The 25,757-nt window shown below is 33.9% G+C and overlaps 3 protein-coding genes across 4 annotated transcripts; 1 reads left to right on the forward strand and 2 right to left on the reverse strand.

Annotated features, from left to right (window-relative positions):
- Nucleotides 1-1,447: 1,447 nt before the first annotated feature.
- Nucleotides 1,448-5,729, forward strand: LOC100795256 (translation initiation factor eIF-2B subunit delta). Its single transcript, XM_003549763.5, has 7 exons — nucleotides 1,448-1,805; nucleotides 1,934-2,065; nucleotides 2,748-3,103; nucleotides 3,324-4,068; nucleotides 4,305-4,401; nucleotides 4,489-4,543; nucleotides 5,450-5,729. Exons 1-7 carry the CDS (start codon nucleotides 1,592-1,594, stop codon nucleotides 5,510-5,512), a joined length of 1,662 nt encoding a protein of 553 aa, XP_003549811.1. The 5' UTR covers nucleotides 1,448-1,591; the 3' UTR covers nucleotides 5,513-5,729.
- An 8,323-nt stretch (nucleotides 5,730-14,052) lies between these two features.
- On the reverse strand, nucleotides 14,053-17,051 carry TYRA-A (arogenate dehydrogenase 2). Its single transcript, NM_001317526.2, has 2 exons — nucleotides 15,752-17,051; nucleotides 14,053-15,214 (listed from the first exon to the last, which is right to left on the reverse strand). The coding sequence occupies exons 1-2, from the start codon at nucleotides 16,894-16,896 to the stop codon at nucleotides 14,287-14,289; spliced, it is 2,073 nt and encodes a 690-aa protein (NP_001304455.1). The 5' UTR covers nucleotides 16,897-17,051; the 3' UTR covers nucleotides 14,053-14,286.
- Nucleotides 17,052-20,327: 3,276 nt separating this feature from the next.
- LOC100804459 (uncharacterized) lies at nucleotides 20,328-24,226 on the reverse strand. 2 transcript variants are annotated; one of them, XM_006600722.4, is made up of 4 exons: nucleotides 22,933-24,226; nucleotides 22,672-22,793; nucleotides 21,609-21,761; nucleotides 20,328-20,648 (listed from the first exon to the last, which is right to left on the reverse strand). In XM_006600722.4, the coding sequence occupies exons 1-4, from the start codon at nucleotides 23,152-23,154 to the stop codon at nucleotides 20,621-20,623; spliced, it is 525 nt and encodes a 174-aa protein (XP_006600785.1). In that variant the 5' UTR covers nucleotides 23,155-24,226; the 3' UTR covers nucleotides 20,328-20,620. The 2 variants fall into 2 exon arrangements, with proteins under 2 accessions (XP_006600785.1, XP_003550848.1); XM_003550800.5 differs by having other exon boundaries at nucleotides 20,328-20,717; nucleotides 22,933-24,215.
- Nucleotides 24,227-25,757: the final 1,531 nt, after the last annotated feature.

The raw sequence follows: 25,757 nt of genomic DNA on the forward strand, positions 1-25,757 counted from the left end.
TTTATTTGCCTCACACTATAAAGAGACTTAAAAAAAATATTATATAAATTTCAAGAACTAAAAAAATTAATTTTAAATTTAAAAGACTAAAAATGAAATGAGCCAACTTTAAGAAACTAAAATCATATTTAAATTTAAACTAAAGAAGTAATAACAGCATGCACGAAAAATAAGTAATAACAACATGCACGAAATATTAAATTTATCAATATCAACTTCTTTTTTTTTCGTGAACCGGTATTAATGCAACATAGATAATTTTCCATTCTCATGTTTACGAGTTATACGAGCATGCTATCATGTCATTTCACTCATTTGTCACGAATTAAAACTTATATAAAAATATAATGGGATTCTTAAATAAATTTTGTTTACGAATAGGGTCGGCCTAGAGATAAAATAAGTAAAGTTTTAGGTCAATCAATTCTCATTAATTTCTATAAAGTAAAAAAGGTCTTATATTATGTTTATAAAAATACTACATATGTTAGTAAAAAATGTTTAATATATAATTTTCATTTAAAATAATAATTTCTTTTACAATTTATTTTAAATTTCATTTATCATTGCATTAGTGGTGTTTATAAAACATTATGATATAAGTGTGATTTTTCTCTAATATATTTCTTTCCTCGACAAATCAAATCAGTAAGTATTTCTAATTTTTTTAATCTAAACTAAATTTCTTATAGAAACGGGATATTCAAGATATATAGTCAAGAAAATTATTACAATCAAGACAGTAATGCTAATTAAGCCAATTTTTATATATTGTATATATCATCTAATCATTTTTTTCTGACACGAATATCCCTTGTCTGAGATTAAAAACTAATTCCATTTCTAATATTGTGTCTTTTACTAGTGTGAATAAATTTTGAACACAACTAAGATCATACACGAGATAGATTTTGTGCCAATCCTATGGATTTATCATCTATTTTTTATACCATTTATTTTAAAAAAAATTCTTATGAATGATAAATTTTTATTGAAAAATATATAAAAAATACTTTAAATATCATATCAAAAATTAATTTTGATTGGTTAACGATATGAAAGTATTTAACTCATTTTATTTTAGTAATTTAGCCTTTATTGATATGATAGTTGTATGAAAAAATTATGACATTCATTGCATATTAAAGTAGTAATAATAATTAATTTTCTTTAATTATGCATATTAGAATTGATTTACTAACCAAAATTAGATAATCAGTAACTTATCACTTTTCATTTTCATAGGACAATTTTACCTTTAAATATTTTTAAAATTTTTAAATTTTCTTTTAACTTAAGTTAACTTCTATCATTTTTATTATTAATTTTTTTTATTCTATCATTTTTTTATTAACGGTATTTAACTTCTATTTTTTTTATTATTTAAAAAATTTATCCCCTGGTAATAATAATAATAAAAGCCCGATTCCCGCCCCTAGCGCAATGAAATAACGGCCAGAAACCGAACGTGGTTACAACGCTACTCTTGAAACTGAAAAATCCTCCCAATTTTCCTAATGAACACAAACCCTAATTCCCCCCTTTTGATGATAACAGACCCTGAATTTTTAGTTAACTGAAAAACATCCTCATGGATGCACCACGTGTCTCTCGAGCAATCGGCGACCCCAAAATCCGCCGCGTTGGTTTCTTCGCTTCAGATTCTTCCGCCACCGATTCTCTCATGATCCCGTCGCCACGTCATCGCTCCATTCCGGTTCCGCCGACGCACCCTTCCGGAGATCGCCACGTGGCATCCGGGAGCTACGATCCCACGGAATACCCAAAACTCGCTACTGGCATTGGTAAAATTAATTGAATATGAATTATCATTTATTTGTTTATTGTGGTCGTGCTCGTGCTCGTGCATGATTCGTGAATTATACTCCTATCATTGAGGATTATTCACGTGCGTTGTTCTTTCTAATATTAGAAAAGAGAGGGGAGGAAGAGGAAGAGAAAGAGGTTCTGCAATCAAGCTTAAAGCCGTTGAAAGCAAAAACTACCAAGGCTGAGAGACGGGCCTTGCAGGAGGCACAGAGAGCTGCTAAAGCTGCTTCTAAAGGTTGTTTAGGTTTTGTTTGTAGTAATTGCTATTTATTCTCTCCCTTCATCACTAATTTTATAGGCATGATTGATTGATTAAATATATATGGTTACTAATTTAGAATTCAGATGCTGTATTTGTTGATCCATCACGTGTGATTGTGTAAAACTACTTGCTGCTTAGACCTATGCAGTAATATTCTAGGTGGGCTTCGATTAGCATTCCCAGCATGCCATTTGCACCCCGACCAGTAGCATTGGGGGTGCCTCCCCATTCTACCACTTTTTTCACACACAAAAAAGTTTTTTAAAACTATAAACTTTAGCATGTTATATTGGACTATTCTTATTTTCTTATTGAAATTTTAGATTGATGTTATCATTGTTATGAATATGGATTGTGAAGTCTATGATTATGTTACATAATTTCAGTTAAGTTTTAAAAGTGGTTGCTATTTTTGGTTTCATATATTTGAGGGCATCATTTTTTTCTCTGTTCCTTTGTTTTATGAAAGTATTTGATGAAAATCGATAAATTATATTAAGTTTGCATTATATACTGTGTTTGGCCGTGAAAGAGATAATATGAAATTCTGTGTTAAATAGTTCAGTTGCCACAATCAGGAACTTGAAATACTTGGTTTCGCTTCATATAGTTTGTGTAGTTGTGCTTATAGTTTTGGTCATTGTTCTGTTTCCAGACGAGGGAAGTAAAGCAGTTGCTGAATCTGGTCGAGGCACCCCAGGTAAAAGTACAAAGCAGTCTTCACAAAAGAAAGGTGGTCCTTCCTGTGTGTCTCCAGTGGCCACTGATAAGAATGCAGGAAATCGTCCTCTGGATAAAGATAGGAAAATGGATGCTCCTTCTCCGCGAATGCAATTTGATGACAAAAGCCGATTGGAAAAGGCTAGAAGATGTGCAGTAGTCAATCCAACTGAATCTAGAAACAAAGTTGAATTATTTCAGCATTTGCCTCAGTATGAATACGGAACTCAGCTTCCTAATCTTGAATCAAAGTTTTTCCAAATTGGTTCAGTGCATCCTGCTGTATTTGAGGTACTCTTTTTTGGAAATAATGCACATGGCATCTCTTTGTTGACCAGGACAGTTACATATGTGATCTGAAGATGAATGTTGCCATTATAAATAAATTATTCTGTTTATTGACAATAGTTCATTATTTATGGTTGCATATCTTTGCTCTGTTGTCCCTTTAACTATTAATAACAACTCAGATATGGACCATATGGCGCTCATTGTCTTATTTAATTTTCAGGTTGGACTGCGTTATTCAGCAGGAGATATATCAGGGGGTAATGCTCGTTGTATTGCAATGCTAAGAGCATTTCAAGATGCCATTAGAGATTACTGCACACCACATGAAAAGGTCCTTGTTAGGGATTTAGCTTCAAAAATCAGTAGTTATGTATCTTTCTTTACTGAATGTAGACCACTTTCTATGAGCATGGGAAATGCAATTAGGTTTGTAAAGAGTCGTATTGTCAATCTGACTTTAAATCATTCGGAGTTTGAGGCAAAAACAACCCTGTGTTCTGATATTGACCGGTTCATAAATGAAAAAATAATTCTTGCTGATAAGGTGATTGTCCGACATGCTTTTACAAAGGTTAAGGATGGGGATGTTCTTCTCACATATGGATTGTCATGTGTTGTTGAGATGATTCTTTTATATGCCTATGAGCAAGGTAAAAAGTTCCGTGTGGTGGTGGTAGATTCACGACCTAGGCTTGAAGGTCAGGCCTTACTTCGTAGGCTAGTGGCTAAGGGCCTGAGTTGCACATATACTCATATAAATGCTGTTTCTTATATCATGCATGAGGTCACACGGGTTCTTCTGGGAGCTTCTGCAGTTTTGTCTAATGGAACTGTATATTCAAGGGTTGGGACTTCTTGTGTTGCAATGGTCGCTCATGCCTTTCATGTTCCTGTATTGATCTGTTGTGAAGCATATAAATTTCATGAAAGGGTGCAACTGGATTCAATATGTTCTAATGAACTAGGTAATTTTGTTATATCAGCTTGTTAATGTTACATTTTCACTTCAGTATAAACTATCTTTATGTCTCAAGATTAGGATGGGATATTTTTTATTGCTATCAAGTATTGTTTATGCGGGAAAATGTGGCATCTTGCTCCCAATTCTATTGACTTCAAGCGCTTCTAAATGTGGTCTTAATACATGCTCTCATATTTTTGTAAAGGAGTTGTCCGTCGATAAACTTGAAATTGCTTGCAGGTGACCCAGATGCTATTGCCAGGGTTCCTGGACGAATGGATGTCAGTTATCTTAGCAATTGGGCCAGTGAAGATAATTTGAGGCTTTTGAATTTGATGTAAGCTTAAGTTATTTCATTTGTGTGAACACCTTATCCCCCCAAGAAAAGAAGAAAAGATTACCACTGATTTTATTTCACTGACAGGTATGATGCTACTCCTTCAGATTATGTCTCGGTTATTGTGACAGATTATGGCATGGTAAGTTAATTATTGTTTAAAGTTTTGATGGTAGTGCTGGGTGAGACTGGGTCATCAGTCATCACTTAGTAGTTAGTACACTATTTAGCTTTCTAAATCTGTATTTGTTAATGGCTTCATCTTTACATATATATTCTTTAATTAATCAATATCCTTGGCTTGTTTTCTGTACTTATTAGCTGCATTTTTAGAATTCTGTTTATTTTTCCTGGAATTTTTTGTCTATATACTTTTTGTACTTAAATTATGTTCTCCTTTTCGTTTGGAAAGAAGGGGTTGGAGGGGGAGTTAGATCCATACGTATGAAAATTGAAGTTTTATCCCTACATGCTCTTCATGACATCTGAATTTTTCTCCTTTCCACTTAAATAAACTCATATATTATAAATTTTAGTTATCGTTCTTTAACGTGAGCGGTTATACCCTCTTTTTCTATGACACATGACTTCACTATTATTTATTACTTTTTTATATTTTTTTAAAATTCTCCAATTATTAATTGCTGTCAAATTTTTCCTTTTAAATTAATGATTCTCTGTTGCACTCAAATTTTATATTACCTTTTTTTGTTTTATATTAAAATCTTCCCTTTTTGTCTCAAATCACGACTACTTATACTCTCGGTCGTCTCTATCAATTTTTTAATATAGCTTTTTCCCAAGTTTAAGTTATTTATATTTTTATTTAGTTGAATTAAATTATGCATATTTTTTATACTTTGAAATATTTGCATAAATGAAAAAATATTCATACAATACACATGATACTTAGTATCCTTTTTTATTTTTTTCTAGTTGGACGAAGCTTAATATTGGGAAAATTGTCATCTCCTACTCTTTTAATTCATGCTTTTGCATAACTACCAGTTTCACAATATTCTATTTACTCTTCTTGTTGATGTTACAGCTCCCTCCTACAAGCGTGCCTGTAATAGTACGTGAATATGGACGAGAGCATTTGTTGATGTAGATATAGAGAATGCAGAAAGTGGTGTTAACAGCCCTGCAATCGATCTAGATAAATGGAATTTTTTATATACTCGAAATTTTAGTTAGTTGTTAAATGTGTGTATCAGCAATTGCCTATTAATTTGTTTTCTGCTAGCTGTTTGATCGAGTCTTTAGGACGGTTTATTTTTTTTGTTACTTAGTCGCCGTTATGTTAGTGGCTATTGTTTAGAAAGTTAGTTATTGCTTTTATGATTTCTTTTAGTTATAAAAATTTCTATTTAAACAAATTATTATTCAATAAAAAGTGGGTATTCATCTCCTTTCATTCTGAGTTGCGTTTATTATCCTACATTAATGAATGTTTTTAGGGTTTCCGCTCCCAGCAATGTCGAAGATGCACTTACTTTCAGTTATATAATGAATTATTTATACTCTTTTTAGTCCAGAAAGTTGTCAGCGTTATAATAACAGTTGCTGTCAATGAATAACAGGATCCTAGGGCATTGAGCATACAATAGATAATTTGTTATAGAGTCATATTCTGTACAAGCCATCGATTGGTTGGCTATATTTGTATTGGCACTTGGCAGCATGCCGGAGCTGAGATAGCCACTTAGAAGTCACAATAATATGATAACTGTTTATTATCATTTACTATTTAACTGTCATTTTTTTTCACATATTGTGTCTTTTCAGTTATGGTGCTGCATCCAAACAAACAAACAATAATAATAAAGGGACATTTTTTGTTTCATTTTTGCAAAGTGAAAGGGCACTGCTTTAAAATCCTTAGCCTTCTCGGTAAGTTTAATAATGCAGCCCCAGTTTCAACGGTAGCACAAACATACGTTTTCTTGGTGTGGACTGTGGACACAAATCAAGCAGACACAAAATGGGGAGAGTTCCATCGTCAAGTTGCATATTTGATTTTTCTCTGGTTAGCAATTTCCAGAATTCAGAACTGTACAACATAATTATATTAATATGATACAACAAGTACTTAAGAACAAAACACGCACCAGTTACCCCTTCTAAGTTGAAGTGGCAATGGGCCGAAGTCAAGATATAATCTAACAGTGACAGTAACGATGCCTGTTGATTATTTAGTGCCACCATCTTCTATCACTATCTTTGCTTCTTGTCAGAACTTGAAGGACTATTGTCTGTTGCAGCAGCTGCAGCTGCCAATTCCATCAACCGCTCATAATCTATCTCAGTTGATTTAAACTTAAACTTGATGCCAACCTGAATCCATGACTTGATACAAAGAATAGCTTGTGTGCTATCATGTGACATACAGATTCTTTGCTTGTCAATTTCATCACCCTTGCCACAGAAAAGTTCTTCAGGCACAACTGAAGTTGCCTGCACAGCCAGGAAATCTCTAGCCATCACAGATAGTCGAGGGTAGCGTGTACTGTTGACCTTCCACCACTCTAAGACATCTGTTGGTATTGGAGCTGGAGCCTCTGATAGGTACTGCGTAAGCTCATCAGTGGCAGAGCTCATGCTTGTCCTTCGCTTCTTGCGTGCTATTTCCTCAGCAAAGGAAACACTTCCTCCATCTTCAATTTCTTGAGCATTGTATCCAGAACTCATGGATGAGAAATGGCTGGCTGAATAATTTCTTATAAAATGGGTTCTTGCTTCATCCAGAAAGTTTTCTGAGTTTAAACTATCAGGGATCAGGTCTCCCTTTATTCGAGGATCAAGAATTGCTGTCATATAAGTAAATATGTTGCAAACTTGATTAATATAATTTCTGGCTTTTTTAGCCATTTCTTCTGCAGCATTTTTTAGCCATTCTGGGCTGAGCCGTGATTCTCTGAAGGAAGTAATTGTTTCTGAAATGTGATCCACGAAGAAAAGGACAAGCCCAACCATTGGCACCTTACTTGTGCAGATGTTGTTTGTGGTTTTGTAAAATGGTTCAAGATATTGATGCATGATGCTAACTGCACTTTTGTCAGAAGATCCCAGCAGCATCCTACTGCCTAACACTTCCTCGTATTTACGAATAACAGCATCCACTGATTTACCTGCCTGCACCATAAAATATATACATTATTTTGTAACTGCTCCGTTGTTCTGATTTTGATAGCAATAGCAATGGCATGCATGAGATGCATCACAAATTCAAAAGATATGTTAATATATTCTTACACTCAATTCACATGAGTGACGTTTAATATATTCAACTCAATTCACACTAGTGACGTAACATGCTACATTGTTGTAGTAAACAAATTGAAATCAGATCAACATCAACACAGGCTGAATTCATCAGCAAAATAAAAAAATTCTTACAGTTATTAGACAAGCAAATATGGGACACTTCAAGCACAAAAAGCCATTCCAAATCCAAGTTTTGTCTAGCAGTACCTTTTCTTTTATGATTCTTATGCTAATTAACTAAAGCCATTGGAAATATAAAGGCCTACCTTGCGAACAAGATCAAGCATTTGGTAGTTTCCACTCCACCTTGCTGAAACATCAAGAGGAAATTTCCAAATACCTTCTTGATAAGCTGTGGATAATTGAATAAAATCCTCAGAGATCACTGGTGAGGCGTTTAACTCTATTGCAAACTCCCGTATCTTAGAAATGACTTGTTTTGCGGATCTCAACCCATCATCTATTATCGCATTCAAAGTTCGAGCAGCACAGGGAATATAACAGAACGGCCCTATTTTCTGACCATCCAAGTCCTCTTTCAGAGTATGGCAGGCATGCATGGCACTTGTACTATTATCATGGGTACAGGACAGGATTCTGTTTTCAATATTGTAAAATTTAAGAACTTTTATGAGGGAACGATAGATCTCTGCACCCCCACATGGATAGGGTATGCGACAGATATCAAGAAGCAACTTCTGGAAGCACCAGTTTTCGTCGATCCACTGACATGTTACACTCATATAGTAGATCTGTTCAAAGGAGGTCCAGAAATCAAGTGTAATGGATACTTTGGAAGAAACCTGCTCCAACAACGCTCTTACATCTTCCCTCATGCTTCTGAAAACTTCATCAAGTACAGTTCTATACTTGTCACTTGGCCACAGTTGTATTGATGGATTTAGAAACTTGTAGGAATTCACGAGCCACTTCTCCTCCAGAGTTGAAGGAGGGAGAGAAGCTAAAACAAGCCACCTAATGAGCAACCAATTTAGATGATCATAATCCACCTGGTTTGCTTTTCCATGAGGCTGGGACTTCTTAACCACAGTGACAGGTCGTGCTGCTGCATTGCTGACAGCTTCCCCTGACTTGTCATAACCTGGATGACGATTAGCAAGATGCCTTCCCAAATTGCCTTCATGAACAAAGGAACTTTAGTGAATGGATGTGCAAGGAAGAACAATTACTAGGGACAAAAATATTTGTAACCAAGAATGCTACAATTTAAAATTGAGCAAGCTTCATATAAACCGAAATAAGAAAATAAAAGGGCAAATACAAAACAGTTAACTTGATGAAATGCCAAAAGCTTGCAATCTTTACATAACAAAGTTCCATTAACAATGGGTTATGATGGATTATGATACCTAAGTGGTGAAAAGATACAGAAAGTAATGAAGAGTTAATTAAAGATGAGGCAGAAAGTAACCTGTGGCGGTTGCAATGGAATAGCTCTGTCCACAAAACTTGCATCTCCGAGTCTTACCATCAGCAGCTGTCTCAAAGAACTTCAAATACACTGATGTCATTGTTTTCTTTCTTGGCTTCAGTGAAGTAACAGGAGCTGGCTTATCTGAACAGCCCAGCCCAATATTTACAGGATCCATGTTTGAAATGAGTGCCACCTCCATCATGGATTTTTGGTCGTCTACTCATAAGAAAAAAGAAAAAACTTAGTCTCATAGAAAATGAAGTTTATGTTACAGTTAGAATGCTGAAAACCAGGTCTATTTCTTTGGAGTTTAATTTTTCATACACTGTCAATGTGAATTTTTTTTCACACAATCTATCAACCAATAAAAAATCAACATTGGCATGACTTTTAAAGTAGTTATTGTAATAGTCAATATACTTATCATTTATTAGTGTGAAAATTTCCTTACACTATTTACTAATTTGTTTGATCACATGCTGGAACTACAGTTCACAGACATCAATTGATTGATTCCTTGTTGCTACTTGCACAATGAAGCAATACAGTAAGCTTCAACAGCAAAATTACATGAACAAGTTTAAATTTTGTTGATAGTGTTTGTGTATATAGTATATACCTTTGTAAGTAGTTCTGTAGTGATTGTTAAGACCAGCACCAGCACCACCCCAGTCCATGTAATTAGCATCACCAACCGTCACCTGTCTGATCAGCAACAAACACAGCATAAGCATATATTTCTAACTTCTAAGTGTTGTGTTGTATGTTGTTAAAATAAGGAACTGGGCATACATACCCGTGAGGGAGAGTTGATGAGACTCATAATTCAATTTTGGCGGAGAATTGAATTGCGATTAGAGAGAGAGAGAGAGAGAAACGATTGAAGCTGAGGAAGATCGGCGTGGAGTGGATCTGAGCCGAGAGAGAGAGAGAGAGAGAGAGAGCGCGGCGTGGCTGAAGTGAAGGTAGATGAGATCTGGGGTTTTTAGTTTTTTGTTGCTAACACGGCTTCGCTTCGCTAGAGCCTAAGAAACTATTTTCTTTTCAATTATTATTATTACTGTTATTTTCTAGAAGAGAAAAACAACGGAATGAGTTGAGTTAGCCATTGGTGTCTACACCAGCTAGCTTTGAGCTTTCACCTAAGCCCAACGTCAGTCACCTTAGTTAGTCGGCTTCATTTTTTTACTTTTTTAAATTTGGGCCCTTTTCTTCCTCTTCCCTAGCCCAGTGTATACTATAGCAGTATAGCCCACCACTTTCCTTTTCCCACTCCCTCACTCTCATGTTTCCCTCACTTCAGCTGGCCTCTATATATTAGAGAGGCCACCATAAAGTTAGGCTTAAATACATTTTTCATAATTGTAATTTAATATTTTTTATTTTCATTTCTTTAAAAAAATTTCTTCATTTTAGTCTTTTCAAGATGTGATTGTTTTGTTTTTCATCTTTAAAATATTGTAAATTGTGTTTTGAACAATAAAATAAAATATTTTGAGTATTTTGAACCGTGAAAAAAATACTATTTAAAATACTTTAAGGACAAAAAATAAAATAATTACTATTTTTAATGATTAAAAAAATATATATAAACAAAAAATGTATTTAAACCTAAAAGTTATTAGGCGATTGGATAAGATTTTTTATAAGTATTTTTAAGAGAAAAAATAAACAAAAAAATAAAATAAACTCTTCATTAGTTAAATGTTAGCTAATTTGTAGAAGTATTATTCTTACCTAACATATGCACATAAAGAAAGAAAATAAAAAAAGGAAATAATTCCATATACTTGAGAGAGATTTCTTTTAGGTATTTGTCTGTGAAATGTATATTTGAAAGATAGAAAAAAGAATATTAAAAATGTATAAGTAAGAAAGTGTCAAGAATGAAACACTCACTTTACAAGTTGTGCATTCTAACTTATAGTAGAATAATAGATGTTTGGGCTGTGTAATTTTTTTTTTAGAAAGAAAAACTAAAGCGATCCATTTTTTAACCTTAACAAAGCAAATTTTTATTAAGTGGATTGTTTTTACTTTTTTTTTTAAATGATTTAGCTTGATTCAATTTGATTATTCATTTTATACTCATGGATTATTTTTTAAGAATCAAATCAAACCAAATCTCTTATAAAAGCATATTGTTTAACATAACCGTTTTTATAAAAACAGTTTGATTTAACTTTTTTTCCAGAATGATTTTATTCAATTTTAAAATAATTTGATTAATATTTTTGCACACCATAGTAGATGTGATAAGTTAAATTACTTAATTCCCTTGTTTTTACACATTACTTTTTTAATAAAAATATTTAAGTCATTATATATATATATATATATATATATATATATATATATATATATATATATATATATATATATATATATATATATATATATATATATATAATAACTCTTAAAAAGTTACTTCTTATATTACTTCTTATTTTTTTAATCTAATGGTTATAAAAAGTAATTCCTTGACAACTAGGATTATCAATCAAATATAACTTTCATAATTTTGCATACATATATAATAAAAATTTCATTTTTATTGATGGGGTATCTTTGATCTGAGCATTTTATACTTATTGGTGACTTTAGTTTTTCTATGTGGTCCTCGATAGAATTTTAGTTGTGCCTTTATGTGTAGATTATAGCCCCAAGCGGTATATGAGGTGGATATCTTTTGGTATACTATTGAGGTTAATTTCATTGTCACTGCCTTGAATTTTGGTCATTTCATTGCTTGGTACACAGTAGAAAACTGACATTATTCTTCAAATATGCCCTGTGGTAATGTTAACACAAGATCCTTCAAACAATATAGGTACAAACAACCAAACTATACCAAGGCTAATTGTACTCTCTTTTTTTGTGTATCTATGGCTGGCGAATATAAATTATAAGAAATTGAAAGAAAAATTAGATTATGGCTTGACTTGGTGTCTCAGTCAGTTTCAAAATATGCTTGAAGTGTTGATCTTTCCTTTCATCTTCTCCTTGACCTCCTTAATCTACAAATAATTGCAATCGTATCAAGGCAAATCCGGTATTTTATCTTTGGTTGAGGGTTATCAGGAACTCTACAATGCATCAACGTTAGAAACTTCAATTGGGTAGTCATTGTGCTTTCTCAATCCTCAATTACTTCATAAAGAAAACACAATTCTCCTATTAGCTAAAACTCATGTGAATCCGACTAAATATGTGGGTCTCATTTCCTGTTTAGTGAGTCTCTTCCCCATACTAATGAGATTCACATAAATTTCAATTAATAAAAAAACGTGTTAAAAGTGATGTATATTTATACTTAACCAGCACATGAAAATGATAATAAACACGTGAAATCTAAGTAAAACATATTCTCTTTGATCTCAAATATAAAAAAAGTTCAATTAATTTTACCTTATTTAATGTTACTATCTCTAAACTTCTCTTCATTTATTAATTTTTGATTAAAATTAATACAATTAAATGTAATTAACTAATTTTCTTAATTAATTTGTCATTTTTTCCCCTTATATTTGAGACTAGAGGGAGTATTCCCCTTATCCTTGGGACGTGTACAGATAATTAATCTAACACGTTGACAAACAGTAATGGTGAGATAGATTTTTAGGAAACTTACTGTAATCTAGATATGTGATTCTGTGAAAAGTCCGTGTTTGTTGAACTGTCTAAGACTCCCACCATTGGACTCAGTGGGGACGCACGAGGCTCCTTCAGCTTGATGGCAAGTACTCTAAAGTTAAAGTAGTTAGCCAAGCTGTGCAATATGAACAAAAACAGAGCTTAATTTGAGTTCTGAGATTTAGTAATGCACTGTACAAAGTTAGATAGGAAACAAATTAGCAATATTCAAACCAGACAAAATTCAATGCATTTAGGCATCTGATTATGACAAACTAGGGCGAATGAAGGAATGTTTCAGATGTAGTTGAATAGCTTCTGTAACTGTAATTGGTGGAGGCAACGCTTCAAATTATCTTACACAAATGTATCTATCTTTGGCAAGACAACTTATGATATGAAATTATGAGTACTTCTTTATCTTCCTAATTAACTAATATATGTTTAATGTTTTAGGAACAAGGGATCGATAAAATATTACATGGGTAGGCAACAATAATTTCCGAACGCAACTTCAACTTGGGTGCTGCTGTCATGGGGAATGTCAACTTCAAAGTGGGGCCCGAAAGCTTTTCACATTTTCTGATCACCATTAAGAAAACACGTGCAAGTGCCAAGGTTTTCAGTGACCAATTTCTGAAGCTCATTGGCAACAGCACTCTCCTTTTGATGTTGAGCAGAATCAAGATTATATCATCAACCCAGGTCCCACAAATCTCGTGTTGTAGAGTGATTCCAGGAAGAATAAAAAAGAATAGCAACGCCAGAACCAGAATCCCTTTCCATGTGATAAATGAATAAGTAATAGAAGATGACCTTTGATCACAACCTCCATCTTTTCCCCATACCAAATCCATTGCACCTTGAATTTAATCAACATTCAAACACACTAATCTGACTATAATGACAGTTAAATTCAACTTGAATTAGAAGTACAAGTACCCACATATTTAGTGATGTTTCCTAGGTTTCCTGTTTCAATTTTCTAAGTTCTTTTGTACCAAGGCATTCAGTACCAGTATTATACATGATCATACTAGTTTAAAGGATCGTATTCAACTTTTGGATGGATAACGACGAAGTAAATATTTGTTTTCTTGAATCATTCCTAGAGTAATCAAGCTCTCAGTTAAAGATTTTATATATTCATAACTCTATTGCACTAATTGAATATCTCTCTTTAGATGCAGAACTTTCTAATATACATTCATTGCCATAAATAACAATGGAATACAAAATATGAACGTGCAAGCTCCCTCAAGTGTTGATCCAGCAAGATAGAAATGGGAAGTAAAATGAATTGAAAAATCAAAATATCTGAGAATTAAAAATATAATATCCAAAATTTCAAAATCATTTTTGTTTCATCTCAATCAAGCAGATCAAAATAACTTTAAGAAATCTAGTATGAACTTTTAGAAATGACATTCATTTAAACCAACTAATAAAATAAGCAAGACCCACAATAATTACAAATGAGAGGCAAATCTGGGAAATCAATTTCATTTAGTGTCCACGGACCACAGTATTAGAAAAAGATGACCCTACATTTATTTATCTTCAGATATCTTAGGCAACATACGCCTTTCTGGCGAGTCATGGAGTTTTTCTTCATGTTTAAATACTTGCTGTCGGTAGAAGCCATGCAGACGATCAAAAAGCTGCTTCTTCACAGACTCAAAAGCCAGATCAAATCTTTCTAGTTGCTCCATGGCATTTCTATTATACAAGAACAAACCATAGTATAGATCAAAACTATCTCCAGCAGTATTTTCCACCAAACTCAACAAAGTCTCATAGCCCTTTGTGTCAATTGGCGTTCCCTCCAATTCCAGTTTTTCTAAAAATCTTCCGGTAGTATGCGTGATAAATTGTGATCCAGCTGCATGCCAATCATGTTCAGCACATGACATTTCAACCATTCGGCACCCTTCACTAGCAAAAATGTCAAGAAACTGATCACACCGTGATGATCTTGATTCATCTATTCCTATTCTAACTTTATCAAAAACAAAAGCAAGACCATTCCACCCATTTTTTCCACTCTCTGGCCCAAACATAGGATGAGTGCAGAGAATATCAAAATTACGCGGCAAATGCTGAAGAAACAAGTTTCTAGGAAATTCTTTGACAGAAAGTACATCAACAAACAGAGTACTTCTCTTCAATCTTTGCACGGGCAATGATTTAAGAACTTTCTCGGTGGAAAGGATTGAAGTGCAAAGTAAAATCACTTCTGGGTGTTGTTCACAAAGATCGTCAATGTTATTGAAATATGAAACCCCCAATTCCTGAGCCACGAGAGAGTAATCTGATCTAGAGTATGCCAACACTCGATGACCATGACGCACAAAAGTTTTCGCAAGAAACTGACCAAAGTTGCCAAAACCAACAATCGCAATCTTGAGCTTGGAGTTGTCATCAGACTGGTTTGCATCATTTGACTTGTAGTTGTTGAGTTTAACAACATCACCAGATCTGAAGATTAGCATAAAATGTAACTATAAATTAGACTTGATCAGAAAGACCAATCCGAAATAAAACAAAAAACTAAAATAGTAGAAATCATAACAAAAATAGCAGTTTTAATCCTCCCTACAAACTGTTATTATTTATTAGCAACATTGCTAGAACAATCTTCAGCTCTGTTACATCACGTAAAGATTAAGACAATTCAAAACAAGAAACAGCAGAAATCATAACAACAAAGCTAAGTTGCCCTTACATACCCCATAAAAGCAAAAAAGTAAAAAAAAAAAAAAAAAAAACAAATTCATGTGCCCATAATGTACTAAAAACCATTAAGATTAGAGTAAAACAGTCTACACATTATCATTCAAGAGTGTCAAAGGTTTTTATAATGTCATTCATTCACAAATTATCATCCACCATAAGCTTGTTAACTTTCACGATTACTATCTTAATTGGTAAACAGTACAAAACATTTAACGCCAATGGTGCACAGAAATTAAGCTCATTTGATTATATAGTAAGCCTTTTAAAACAAGCAAACACCTCAGATCTTCGGAGGGCAGTGACAGCAGAGGTGCAGCAGCAGATCCATTTTGACCGTTCTTGAGCAGCAGTTGATGGACATATTCATCAGGCAAACTCTGCACCTTCCCAATTCCAGCATTATCCGACAAGTGCTCTCTAACAACATCATGCAAACGCGCCATGAGCTGTTTCCTCAAGTCCTCGAAGGCGAAATCCAACCTCTCCAGCATCTCCAGCGAGTTCTTATTATACATAAACAATCCATAGAACAGATCAAAGCTGTCCCCGCAAGTGTTCTCCACCAAATTCAACAACGACTCGTAGCCTTTGGTGTTAATCGGAGTTGACTTTACGGTCAGCATCTCCAAAACCCTACCAACGGTGTGCGTTATGAACTGCGACCCGGCCGCCAACTTGTCGTGATCGGCGCAGCTCATCTCCACCATCCTGCAACCTTCTCTGGCGAAAATTCCGAGGAATTTCTCGCAGCGCGCGATTCGGCGGTCGTCGTGGGCGCCGATTCGGACCTTCTCGTAGACGAAGGGGAGGCCGGTCCAGGCGCGTGGGGCGCTCTGGGGGCCGAACATGGGGTGAGTGCAGAGAACGTCGAAATCGGGGGGGAGCGCGTGGAGGAGAAGGTTTTTGGGGAATTCCTTGACGGAGAGGACGTCGACGAAGAGTGTGCTGCGTTTGAGGCGCTGGAGGGGGAGAGTGAGGAGCACGCGCTGGGTGGAGATGATGGAGGAGCATAAGAGGATGACTTCGGGGTGTTCTTCGCAGAGGTCGTGGGGGTTTTGGAAGAAGGTGACGCCGAGTTGTTGGGCCGAGAGAGAGTGGTCGGAGCGGGAGTGGGCCAGGATGGTGTGGCCCTGCCGGACGAGGGTTTGGGCCAGGAACTGCCCGAAGTTGCCGAAGCCCACGATGGCGATCTTCAGCTTCTGGGCGTCGTGGAATTGTTGGGCCATTCTCGACTCGTAGTCGAATGGCTGGGCCGCGTCGATGGCGCGAATACGGAGGGCTCTGTAAGAAGAATGAAAGCTGTTTGTGTTTGGAGCGGAGAATAATGAGAAGGAGTGGGAGAGGGGCACGCGTTTGAGGCGCCGGAGAAGAGTGGAAGGCAATGAGGGCTTCAGTGGCGGCGCCTGAAAGGTGGAAACAGCCATTGTTGTTGCTGCTGACGGCGACGCCGACGGAGTTGAATCGGCGGAGATAGTGTACGTAAGTGGGGTTCACGGCCACATTACAAATAGTAGTAGTACTTTTTTTTAACTTCTACGCACTTGCATGTAACACGTTTTAAATCTTTTTTTTTTTTTGTCTCACTTATTGTGACAAATGTTTCTTTTAAATCAACTTGATTCTTCTATTAAATCATTATACTAATCTTGTCAACTTAGCTGAAATTAATATCACTAATGGAAAAAAATAACAGTAGACCTATTTTAGTTTAGTTTGATAAAGACATTTTAAATAACTAGCCACTTTGGGGTGATTTTGAGGGTTGAATTTTTAAAAATCACAGTAAGTTTTTAGTTTTGGAAAATTTTAAAATCAGTTTTTTAAATGTGGTTGGAGAAAAATAATGTGACTAGTTTTAGTTTTTTTTCTTTCAGTTTTTAGTTTTAAAATAGATTCATTTGAAAGGTTTCAAATTATATTAAAACTAATTTAATAATATTTTTATTTGATAATAACAATGACAACAACAAGTTAAATATAATGGTTTTGGTATACATCATCCCATAGGTCTAAATAGCTGTAACTCTAGGTTATGGTTTAAGGCAACAAACACAATAATATTATGATAAGTCACTACAATTTATTGTTAGGATAACTTTTTTTTTATTGTTTTTGCACGTAAATTTTTCGTTGAATTGTTTCAGTTTAATTTATCCTTAATTTTAGGAGTTTGTTAAGCCTATAAAAAGGCTTTATCTTTAATGAATAAAATAGATTGCAACCTTCTTCTCGTTTACGCTCTCCTCTTGTATATTATTTTTTTGCTCTCTGCCATTTAACAGTGATATCAAGTTGATCCTGTGAGTGAGACACGTGAGGTTTAAAAAACACATATTGCATCAAATAAATCTCTTCCCCATAACCATGGCTACATATTCCAACTTTGTGCAAGTAGCCATTCCACGATTTGATAGTCACTATGACCATTGGAGCATGCTAATGGAAAACTTTCTCTGGTCAAAGGAGTATTGCCCAATCACTGAATCTAGAATTCAAGAGCCAGAAAAAGGCATAAGTTTGACAGAACCTCAGAAAGCAAACTTGGAGGCTAGAAGGCAGAAGGATCTAAAGGCAAAAAATTATCTCTTCCTTGCCATCGATTGGCCCATCCTAGAAACTATTCTTTGCAAAGAAACTTTCAAGGACATTTGGGATTCTATGAAGAAAAAGTATCAAGGTTCTACTAGAGTGGAGCGTGCACAGCTTCAAGCCTTAAGAAGAGATTTTGAGACATTAGCAATGAAGGATGGTGAATATGTTTCTAGCTATTTTTCAAGAACAATGGAGATAAGCAACGAGATGTGATTCCATGGCGAGAAGATGAAAGATGTCACCATTGTAGAAAAGATTTTGCGATCCCTAACACCAAAGTTAGTTTGATTATGTTGTTTGTGTAATTGAAGAGTCCAAAGATATAGATGCATTCTCTCTTGATGAATTGCAAAGTTCTTTGTAAGTACATGAGCAGAAGATGAACCGAAGTTCAAATTTGACAGCAGAAGAGCAAGCTTTGAAGGCTTCTACCAACACTCACTCCACAGGTAGAGGAAGGGGTAGAGGTAGAGGCAGAGGAAGGGGTCAAGGCCGAGGCAGAAGCAACTACAGAGGAAATCACCCAGCAACAACCAGAAAAAGAAAGAGGAAGATGGAGCCATTAGACAACTAACTACAAGTCAACTGAAAGTCTAACATTGAATGTTCTAGATGTCACCGGTTGGGCCATCACAAATCAGAGTGCAAGACCAAGAAGAAGAAGAGGAAGAAGTGTGCCTCCTAACCTCTTGTCAAGAAGAAAAGGAATCAAGTAAAAGTTTGTGGTACTTAGACACAGCTTGCAACAATCATATGAGTGGAAGTCAAGATTCACTAAACTTGGATGTGACGTATCGTCATAAAATAAAACTTGGTGAATCTAGAAATTCAATTATGGGAAAAGGAGAGGTAAGAATCCTAAACAAAGATAACACTAATAGACTATCTTCAATGTTCTCTTTGTCCCATATTTGAAAATAAATCTTGTAAGTGTTGGCAGATACTGGAAAATAATGGATACGAATTGTCCTTCAAAGATGGAGCACGCAAAATTCAAGATTCAAAGTCTATTGATTTTTCTAGGAAAACTTAGGTTTATTTCATGCAGAACAAATCATCAGAAGCTTTTTCTACCTTCAAAAGCTTCAAAGCTTGTGTGCGCAGATCGATGTAGTATGAGTTCCTGATTATGCTACATTGTCTTTGAAAAGTTATAAATAATTATAATTTGTACCTTTATTTCTTGGTTTCTAATTTGAATTTTTAGCCCCTTGTAACACAAAAAATAAAACCCTTATCAATAGGTCAAACTTACAAGCATTACATGACAATTTAAATTTTGAAACAAATCAATAAATAATTTATCTTTTTATCCTCATTTTTAATTATTTTTTCGCTTTATTTTTGCTCGTTTTGTCTTTGTCTTTTTTATCACTGTGAGGTTTCATTTTACTTTCCATCTCAAATGCTCAAGTCTAGTGTGCTATATAAACTTTAAGAAAATAGATTAGATATTGAATTGCATTAAATGTTTGTCATAAATTTTGGCACAACATAACATTTTTTTTCTTCTAAGCAAATTATTATTTTAATGGTTGTTGGCTACTATTATCCTACATAATTTATTCAAAGTAGATTTTTGGAATGTAACTAATAGGATTTTTCTTAAAAAAAGAGAAGCATATGATTAACATATATGCCCATTTTTATTACAAATTCACGAACATTCTTGGTAACAAGAAATTGAGGATTGTCATTTATAGTTTTTGGTTTTTTAAAAAATATTTAATATTTTCTATGTGTATGGATTCTCTATTACATGTTCTTAGATCATTTAAAAAAACAGTTATTTTATATGAATTTTAATGTTTATATATTTATTGTATTTTTCATTAAATCCTGAATCTGCTTGTAAACAAGACCATCTTCTAGCTAGACTGAAAGTAGTAGTAGAAGCTATATCTGCAAATTCTAAAGGCAACTCAAAGTTTCATTCTATTTCATTTAAATGTAAAATTGTCATGGGCAATTTTCAAAATTTTATGGTAAGATTTGTAAGGAGGCAAGCCAACCTACTTATTCATTCCTTAATTAGAACATATAGGTTTCATGCTAGCAGTGAGTTGTTTGAATGCATATCATTTTGTATCTATGCACTTGTTATGAATAAAATGAAATAAGTATGTTTTATCTATAAAAAAAAAAAAATACAAATATAAAAGGAGGAAGAGCAGTACCATAATATGAGCAATCTAAGGAAAGTAGCGCCAGTTAAAGATGGCAGAAGAACGTCACCAATCTTCAAATATGTACCGAAGCAATGTTACCACAAGTCACAAGATACTTTATACAATCAAAATAAATGTAGGTACAAACAACCAAAGTATACAAAGCTAATTGCACTCTTTATGTCCCGAAAAATAAAAAATAAAAAAGAGAAGCTAATTGCACTATTTTTTTTATGTATTTATGACTGGCGAATATATAAGAAATTTAAAAATAAAATAAAAAGATCATGGTCCGAATTCTTCATGGACCATTTTAATTAAAAGAAAAATTTCTTAACCAAATCAACTCAGTCAGCTTCGAGAGATGCTAGAGGTGTTGACTTTTCTTTCATCTTCTTCTCCTTGACCTTCTTAATCTACAAATAATTGCAGTTGGATCAGGACAAATCCGATATTTTACCTTTGGTGGAGGAGGTTCAGGAACTCTGCAATGCAACGTATGACACTTTTAATCGGGTCATTGTGCTTCTAAGTCCAATTATCAATTGCTTCATTTTTTAAAGCCCAATAAAATTTGTATAGAAAGCCCATTAGATAAAAAAAGCACTATTTTTTCATATAACCAAAAAATACTAAATGCACATTGATAAATTCAAAACACATTATCTCATATTCCCTTTTCAGCACACTTTTTCCTATATTAGGTAAAATTAATACTAGTAAGTCCCATTCACAAACTAATGAAGCTACATAAGTTTCAATCAATAAGAAAAAAGTATATTAGAAAAAAGAATAGGAAAAACTTAGATGCAATACTATGTATTGTGTGTTGTTCTCTCATCAAAATTTGAGTTCTATCTCAATAGTCCGTATAATAAAAGTTTACATTAAAAAATTATACAAATTATCAAAATAAAACTTAAATTCTAATTGGATAACAACAAACACAACATCTAAGTTTGGTCCAAAAGAATTAGAAAACATACTGCTAACTATTTCAGTTAATGTCAAGCTCTAGACTATAGGTCGATTTCAAAACTCGATACTGATTAGTTCATAATTGTGTTTTCACTTTTCTCGTGTTAATGAATTTATATTTAAGAAGACGGCATTAATTCGGTAAAATTTATTGATGGTTAATTGACAATATCATTAATTCAAATGAGACATTTGGACACTAGGCCAGTCCCAAACCTCAATATTGTATAAAACCCTAACATTTCTCACATGTATATTTATACTTAAATAGCACAAGGAAGCGATAGTGAGCAGGTGAATTCTAAGTAAAATAAATCCCCCGTTTTTGGTGGTTGACACATAATTTATCTAACATGTTGACAAATAGTAATAGTGAGATAGATTTTTAGGAAACTTACTGTAATCCAGATATGTCGATCTGTGAAAAGTCCATGTTGGTTGAACTGCCTTGGACTCCTACCATTGGACTCAGTGGGGACTCAGGAGGCTGATTAATGGCAAGGATTCTACAGTTAAAGTAGTTAGCTATGTTGCTATGGACCATTGCCAAGCTGTGAAATATGAACAAAAACAGTGATTAATTTGAGTTGTGAGATTTAGCAATCAATGCACTGTACAAAGTTAGACAGAAAACAAGTAAAATTCAAAGCAAATAAAATTGAATGCATTGGTTTGATTTTGACACAAACTAGTAAGAATGAATGGATGTTTCAAACATCGTTGAATGGTTAATTATCTTACCCCAAATGTATCTATCTTTGCCCTATTCGGATAGCATTATTCCTGTTTCAGTTGGACTTACTGAAAAATAGTATTTTTTGTGTTTTCAAAATATTAAATTAACTAATAATATGTTTAAGAGGATACTGGCTACTATAGGTTAGACAACAAATAATTTCTGAACACTAGTTGAACTAGGGTGCTGCTATTATGGGCAAGGCCGATTCAAAAGTGGAGCCCAAAAGCCTTTGGCATTTTATGATCACCATTAAGAAGGCACGTGCAAGTGCCAAGGTTTTCAGTGACCAATTTCTGAAGCTCACTGGCAACAGCTCTCATTTTCATGTTGAGCAGAATCAAGATTAGATAAAAATCAACCAAGGTCCCACAAATCCCATGTTGTAGAGTGATTCCAGGAAGAATATAAAAAGTAGTAGTAATTTCCAGAACCAGAACCCTTTTCCGTGTGATAACTAACCAAAAAATTGAAGAGTGAAATCCCCAATACCTTTGATCACCACTTTTTCTCTTAGCCCCAAACCAAATTAAGTGAACCTTGAATTTGATCAACATTCAAACACACATGAATGAGAAGTACTTACCCTTTTAATTAGATAGGGTCATAATTATCAATACTATCATTCACCCTAGCTATTGAATGCGGTACTAATAACAATTCCTTCCAATTAATATACCTCATGAAATTGCGTTGAAACTGAAACATTTGGCATAAGACTTTACCTGTAAAGAAAACTTTGATCATGAAGTCCAACCACTAGCATTGAAGCTCCAATCTCTCGCACCGCAGCCACAATTTTCATTCCTTCTTTGTTCTCTTCCGTGACAACAATCTCAACCTTTGTCTGTAACACTAACACAATCCTAAGATTATAGCACATAGTACCCATTAATTCGAACAAGCAAAAATATATATATCAAAATAAATAAAAGATAATAGTAGTAATAACAAGAAATAAGAATTCAATTAAGAGAAAAGCTTACATTGGAGAAGTTGTTGCAAATGTCTTGGAAGGAAAGTGCTAACTGGAAGCCTCTGAGTCGAAGAAGACGAGCTTTGCTTTTGCTTTTGGATCTTGATAAAGGGTAGACATGGAGCAGTGTGATTATGTCACCATAGCGAATGATGTTGTCAAGTGCCCATTGTAGTGCAGTTCTAGCAGCATCCACGTCTTCCACCACCACAGCAATGTTCCTCACATCCATTCTTTCTCTTTTCTCTCTTCTCTGCCTTTTATTTATATCATAATCAAGACATCAACTCTGATATATAAGGTTATTTAGCTAGTTAAGAAAGAAAAAAAAAAGAAGGAAAAAGTCTCCGATTGAATCTTCCTGCTAACAAAAAATAACAAGTAATAAAAAAAATTAAGACAACAACTCTGGGATAAGAGATGGTTTCTGTTCTGTTCTGAGTACAGTTGTAGCCAACGATGTTGATTGACTTGAAATTTATTAGCCCACAACTCCACAAGGCAAAAGCACACGTTGGTTTGTCTGTGCTACCTTAAGCTTCTACCATAATAAATAGGAAAAAGGAAAATAGGAAAAAAGTGGTTGCCATATTAATCAGTGTACAGTGAATTTCACAAGTTGAAGATTTATGTCCATAGAGACAGACAGACACCCAGACGGAAAGAACTTGCTTGATGTTTCTGTGTTTTTGGTTTTTGGTTTGGATTTGACACTCTAAATTATGGTTTTGATATTTGTCAAAGCGTCGAGTTTGTTGGCAAGAATTTGGGTTATAATATATTTTTGGAGAGAAGAGAAGAATTTTGTGGGACTAAATTTTGGAATCAAGATTAGTTGATATCATAACCGACCCAAAAAAATGAAAATCTGTCTGTAGAATATCTAAGGATTGAAACCAAATGTCCTAATTACTGGTGATTAAAAAAAGTAGGACTAAGAGATATTAAATTTTTACACAAATTACGATTATCAATTGAAGCAATACAGACTCAAAACTAACACATGAAAATATGGACCACGTTCACCCACGCAAATTAAAATCCACGTTCATCGCAATTGAAAGAATTTTTCGACTTACCAAAGAAACAACTTTTCTATTTTCAGCTTCAGCATAGAAAAATATTCCATTGTGATATAATAATATATAGTTGGAAGTGGTATTAGTTAGATTTGAATGGTAAATAAATGAATAATTCTCTTAATTAGTATGTGATATCAAGTATGTGCTCATCACGGAAATATAAACAAAGGATGATGTATGGGAAATATATAGTTGCTTGGCATATGGCATTGAGAATGCTTCTGTCCTAGTTTGTCGTGGTCGTATAAGTATTCATCTTCCATGAAGTCACGATTATTAACAATTAATATAGGTGATGTCAACGAGAATGCTAATTTATGTGAACGTAAATTGCTTGTGGTTGGAATTAAATCACTTGTCCTTTATCAACCAAAACATCACTCACTTGTCATTTTCTTATATTTTGTAGAGTAACATTTTTCTATTTCCTTTTTTAAAATTTGGGTATTCTTCAAACTACAAAAATTTGCGAATTCTACATAAGAAAGAGAAATAAAAAAGATGTGAGATAAGATAAATAATATGGTAAAAAGAGATACAGAAAAAAAGTATGCAATTTTTTCAATGTATGGAAAAATTATTATATGAACACTATATACCCTTGACTATTATAGCAGTTTAAAATAAATTTGAATATTTTCATTTTTAATGTAACAATATTATGTTAAAAGAAAAAAATAAAAAAAAATCAATAATCTCTATGAAAATAATTATAATTCCTATTGTTTAGAAGAAAACAGGGAGGTTAGAGAAGCTTGCAGGCTTTGATTGGATGCTTGTTTCAGTTTATTAGGTAATGAAGGAGTTTTGTGGTTGTTTAGCGAATGGTAGGAAGTAGGATAGTCATTTGCAAGCACTCCAGTGCTTAAATAAGTTTTAAACTCAATGAGAATGTGTAGAGGCTCAGAGAAGAAGACTTACCTTAAAGGAGAATACCTCTAGTGTTATATAGTGGCCTGAGAGTAAAGAAGGTGTCGTTAAGTGAGAGTTGGTCAACAACTTGTTATAAGAAACATGGGTGATTAGAGTGCCAATGTCATTATATTTGGGGTGTGTGAGATACTCCTTATGAATTGGGCCCTTTGTTGAGTTTGATACTAATCCATACCACGTTGTATAAAAACGGAGAAAAAAAATTCAGTTATATTCTTTTTTGGTTTGGGTAGGAAAACAAAGAAACAACAAAACAAAAGACAAACTACACCACTTGGAAACTCACAATCACACCCCTAGCATCCACATCCTGCAGCCAAGAAAGGGAACTAGAAACAATCTCCAAAATCTGAAACGACACATTGGTCCAAAATCCAAAGTTATATAATAAATAATAACCAATAATATAGTACGTAAACAAAAAGTTAATACAGTCTCTTGACCAATTATGTCCCATTATGACATTATCAAAAAGTATCTGCTGATACTTGATACAACCTGATAATGAAGTTATATTTCTTAGTCTAAAATATTGTTTAGTACAATGGAAGGCAGACATTTTAATGGAATAAAAAATCAAGTTCATTATTATAGGCTTAGGATGATCAAATACAACTAAAAAAATAGTCCAAATTAATATAAAACTTTATTTTCTCCCTTCCAAATCCCTCCAAAAGAGATTTAACCCCCCCTTGAACTTTTTAAAAATCGAGTCAATCCATTTTCGAACCACTTTGTAAAGGCAACTTGGTTAACCAAACTAATCGAACCATTTTTCACTTTAGTTATTTTCTCTAAAACGGTTTGTGTTTTTTTAAAT

Source organism: Glycine max, chromosome 17 (assembly GCF_000004515.6).
Source record: "Glycine max cultivar Williams 82 chromosome 17, Glycine_max_v4.0, whole genome shotgun sequence".
NCBI lineage: Eukaryota > Viridiplantae > Streptophyta > Magnoliopsida > Fabales > Fabaceae > Glycine > Glycine max.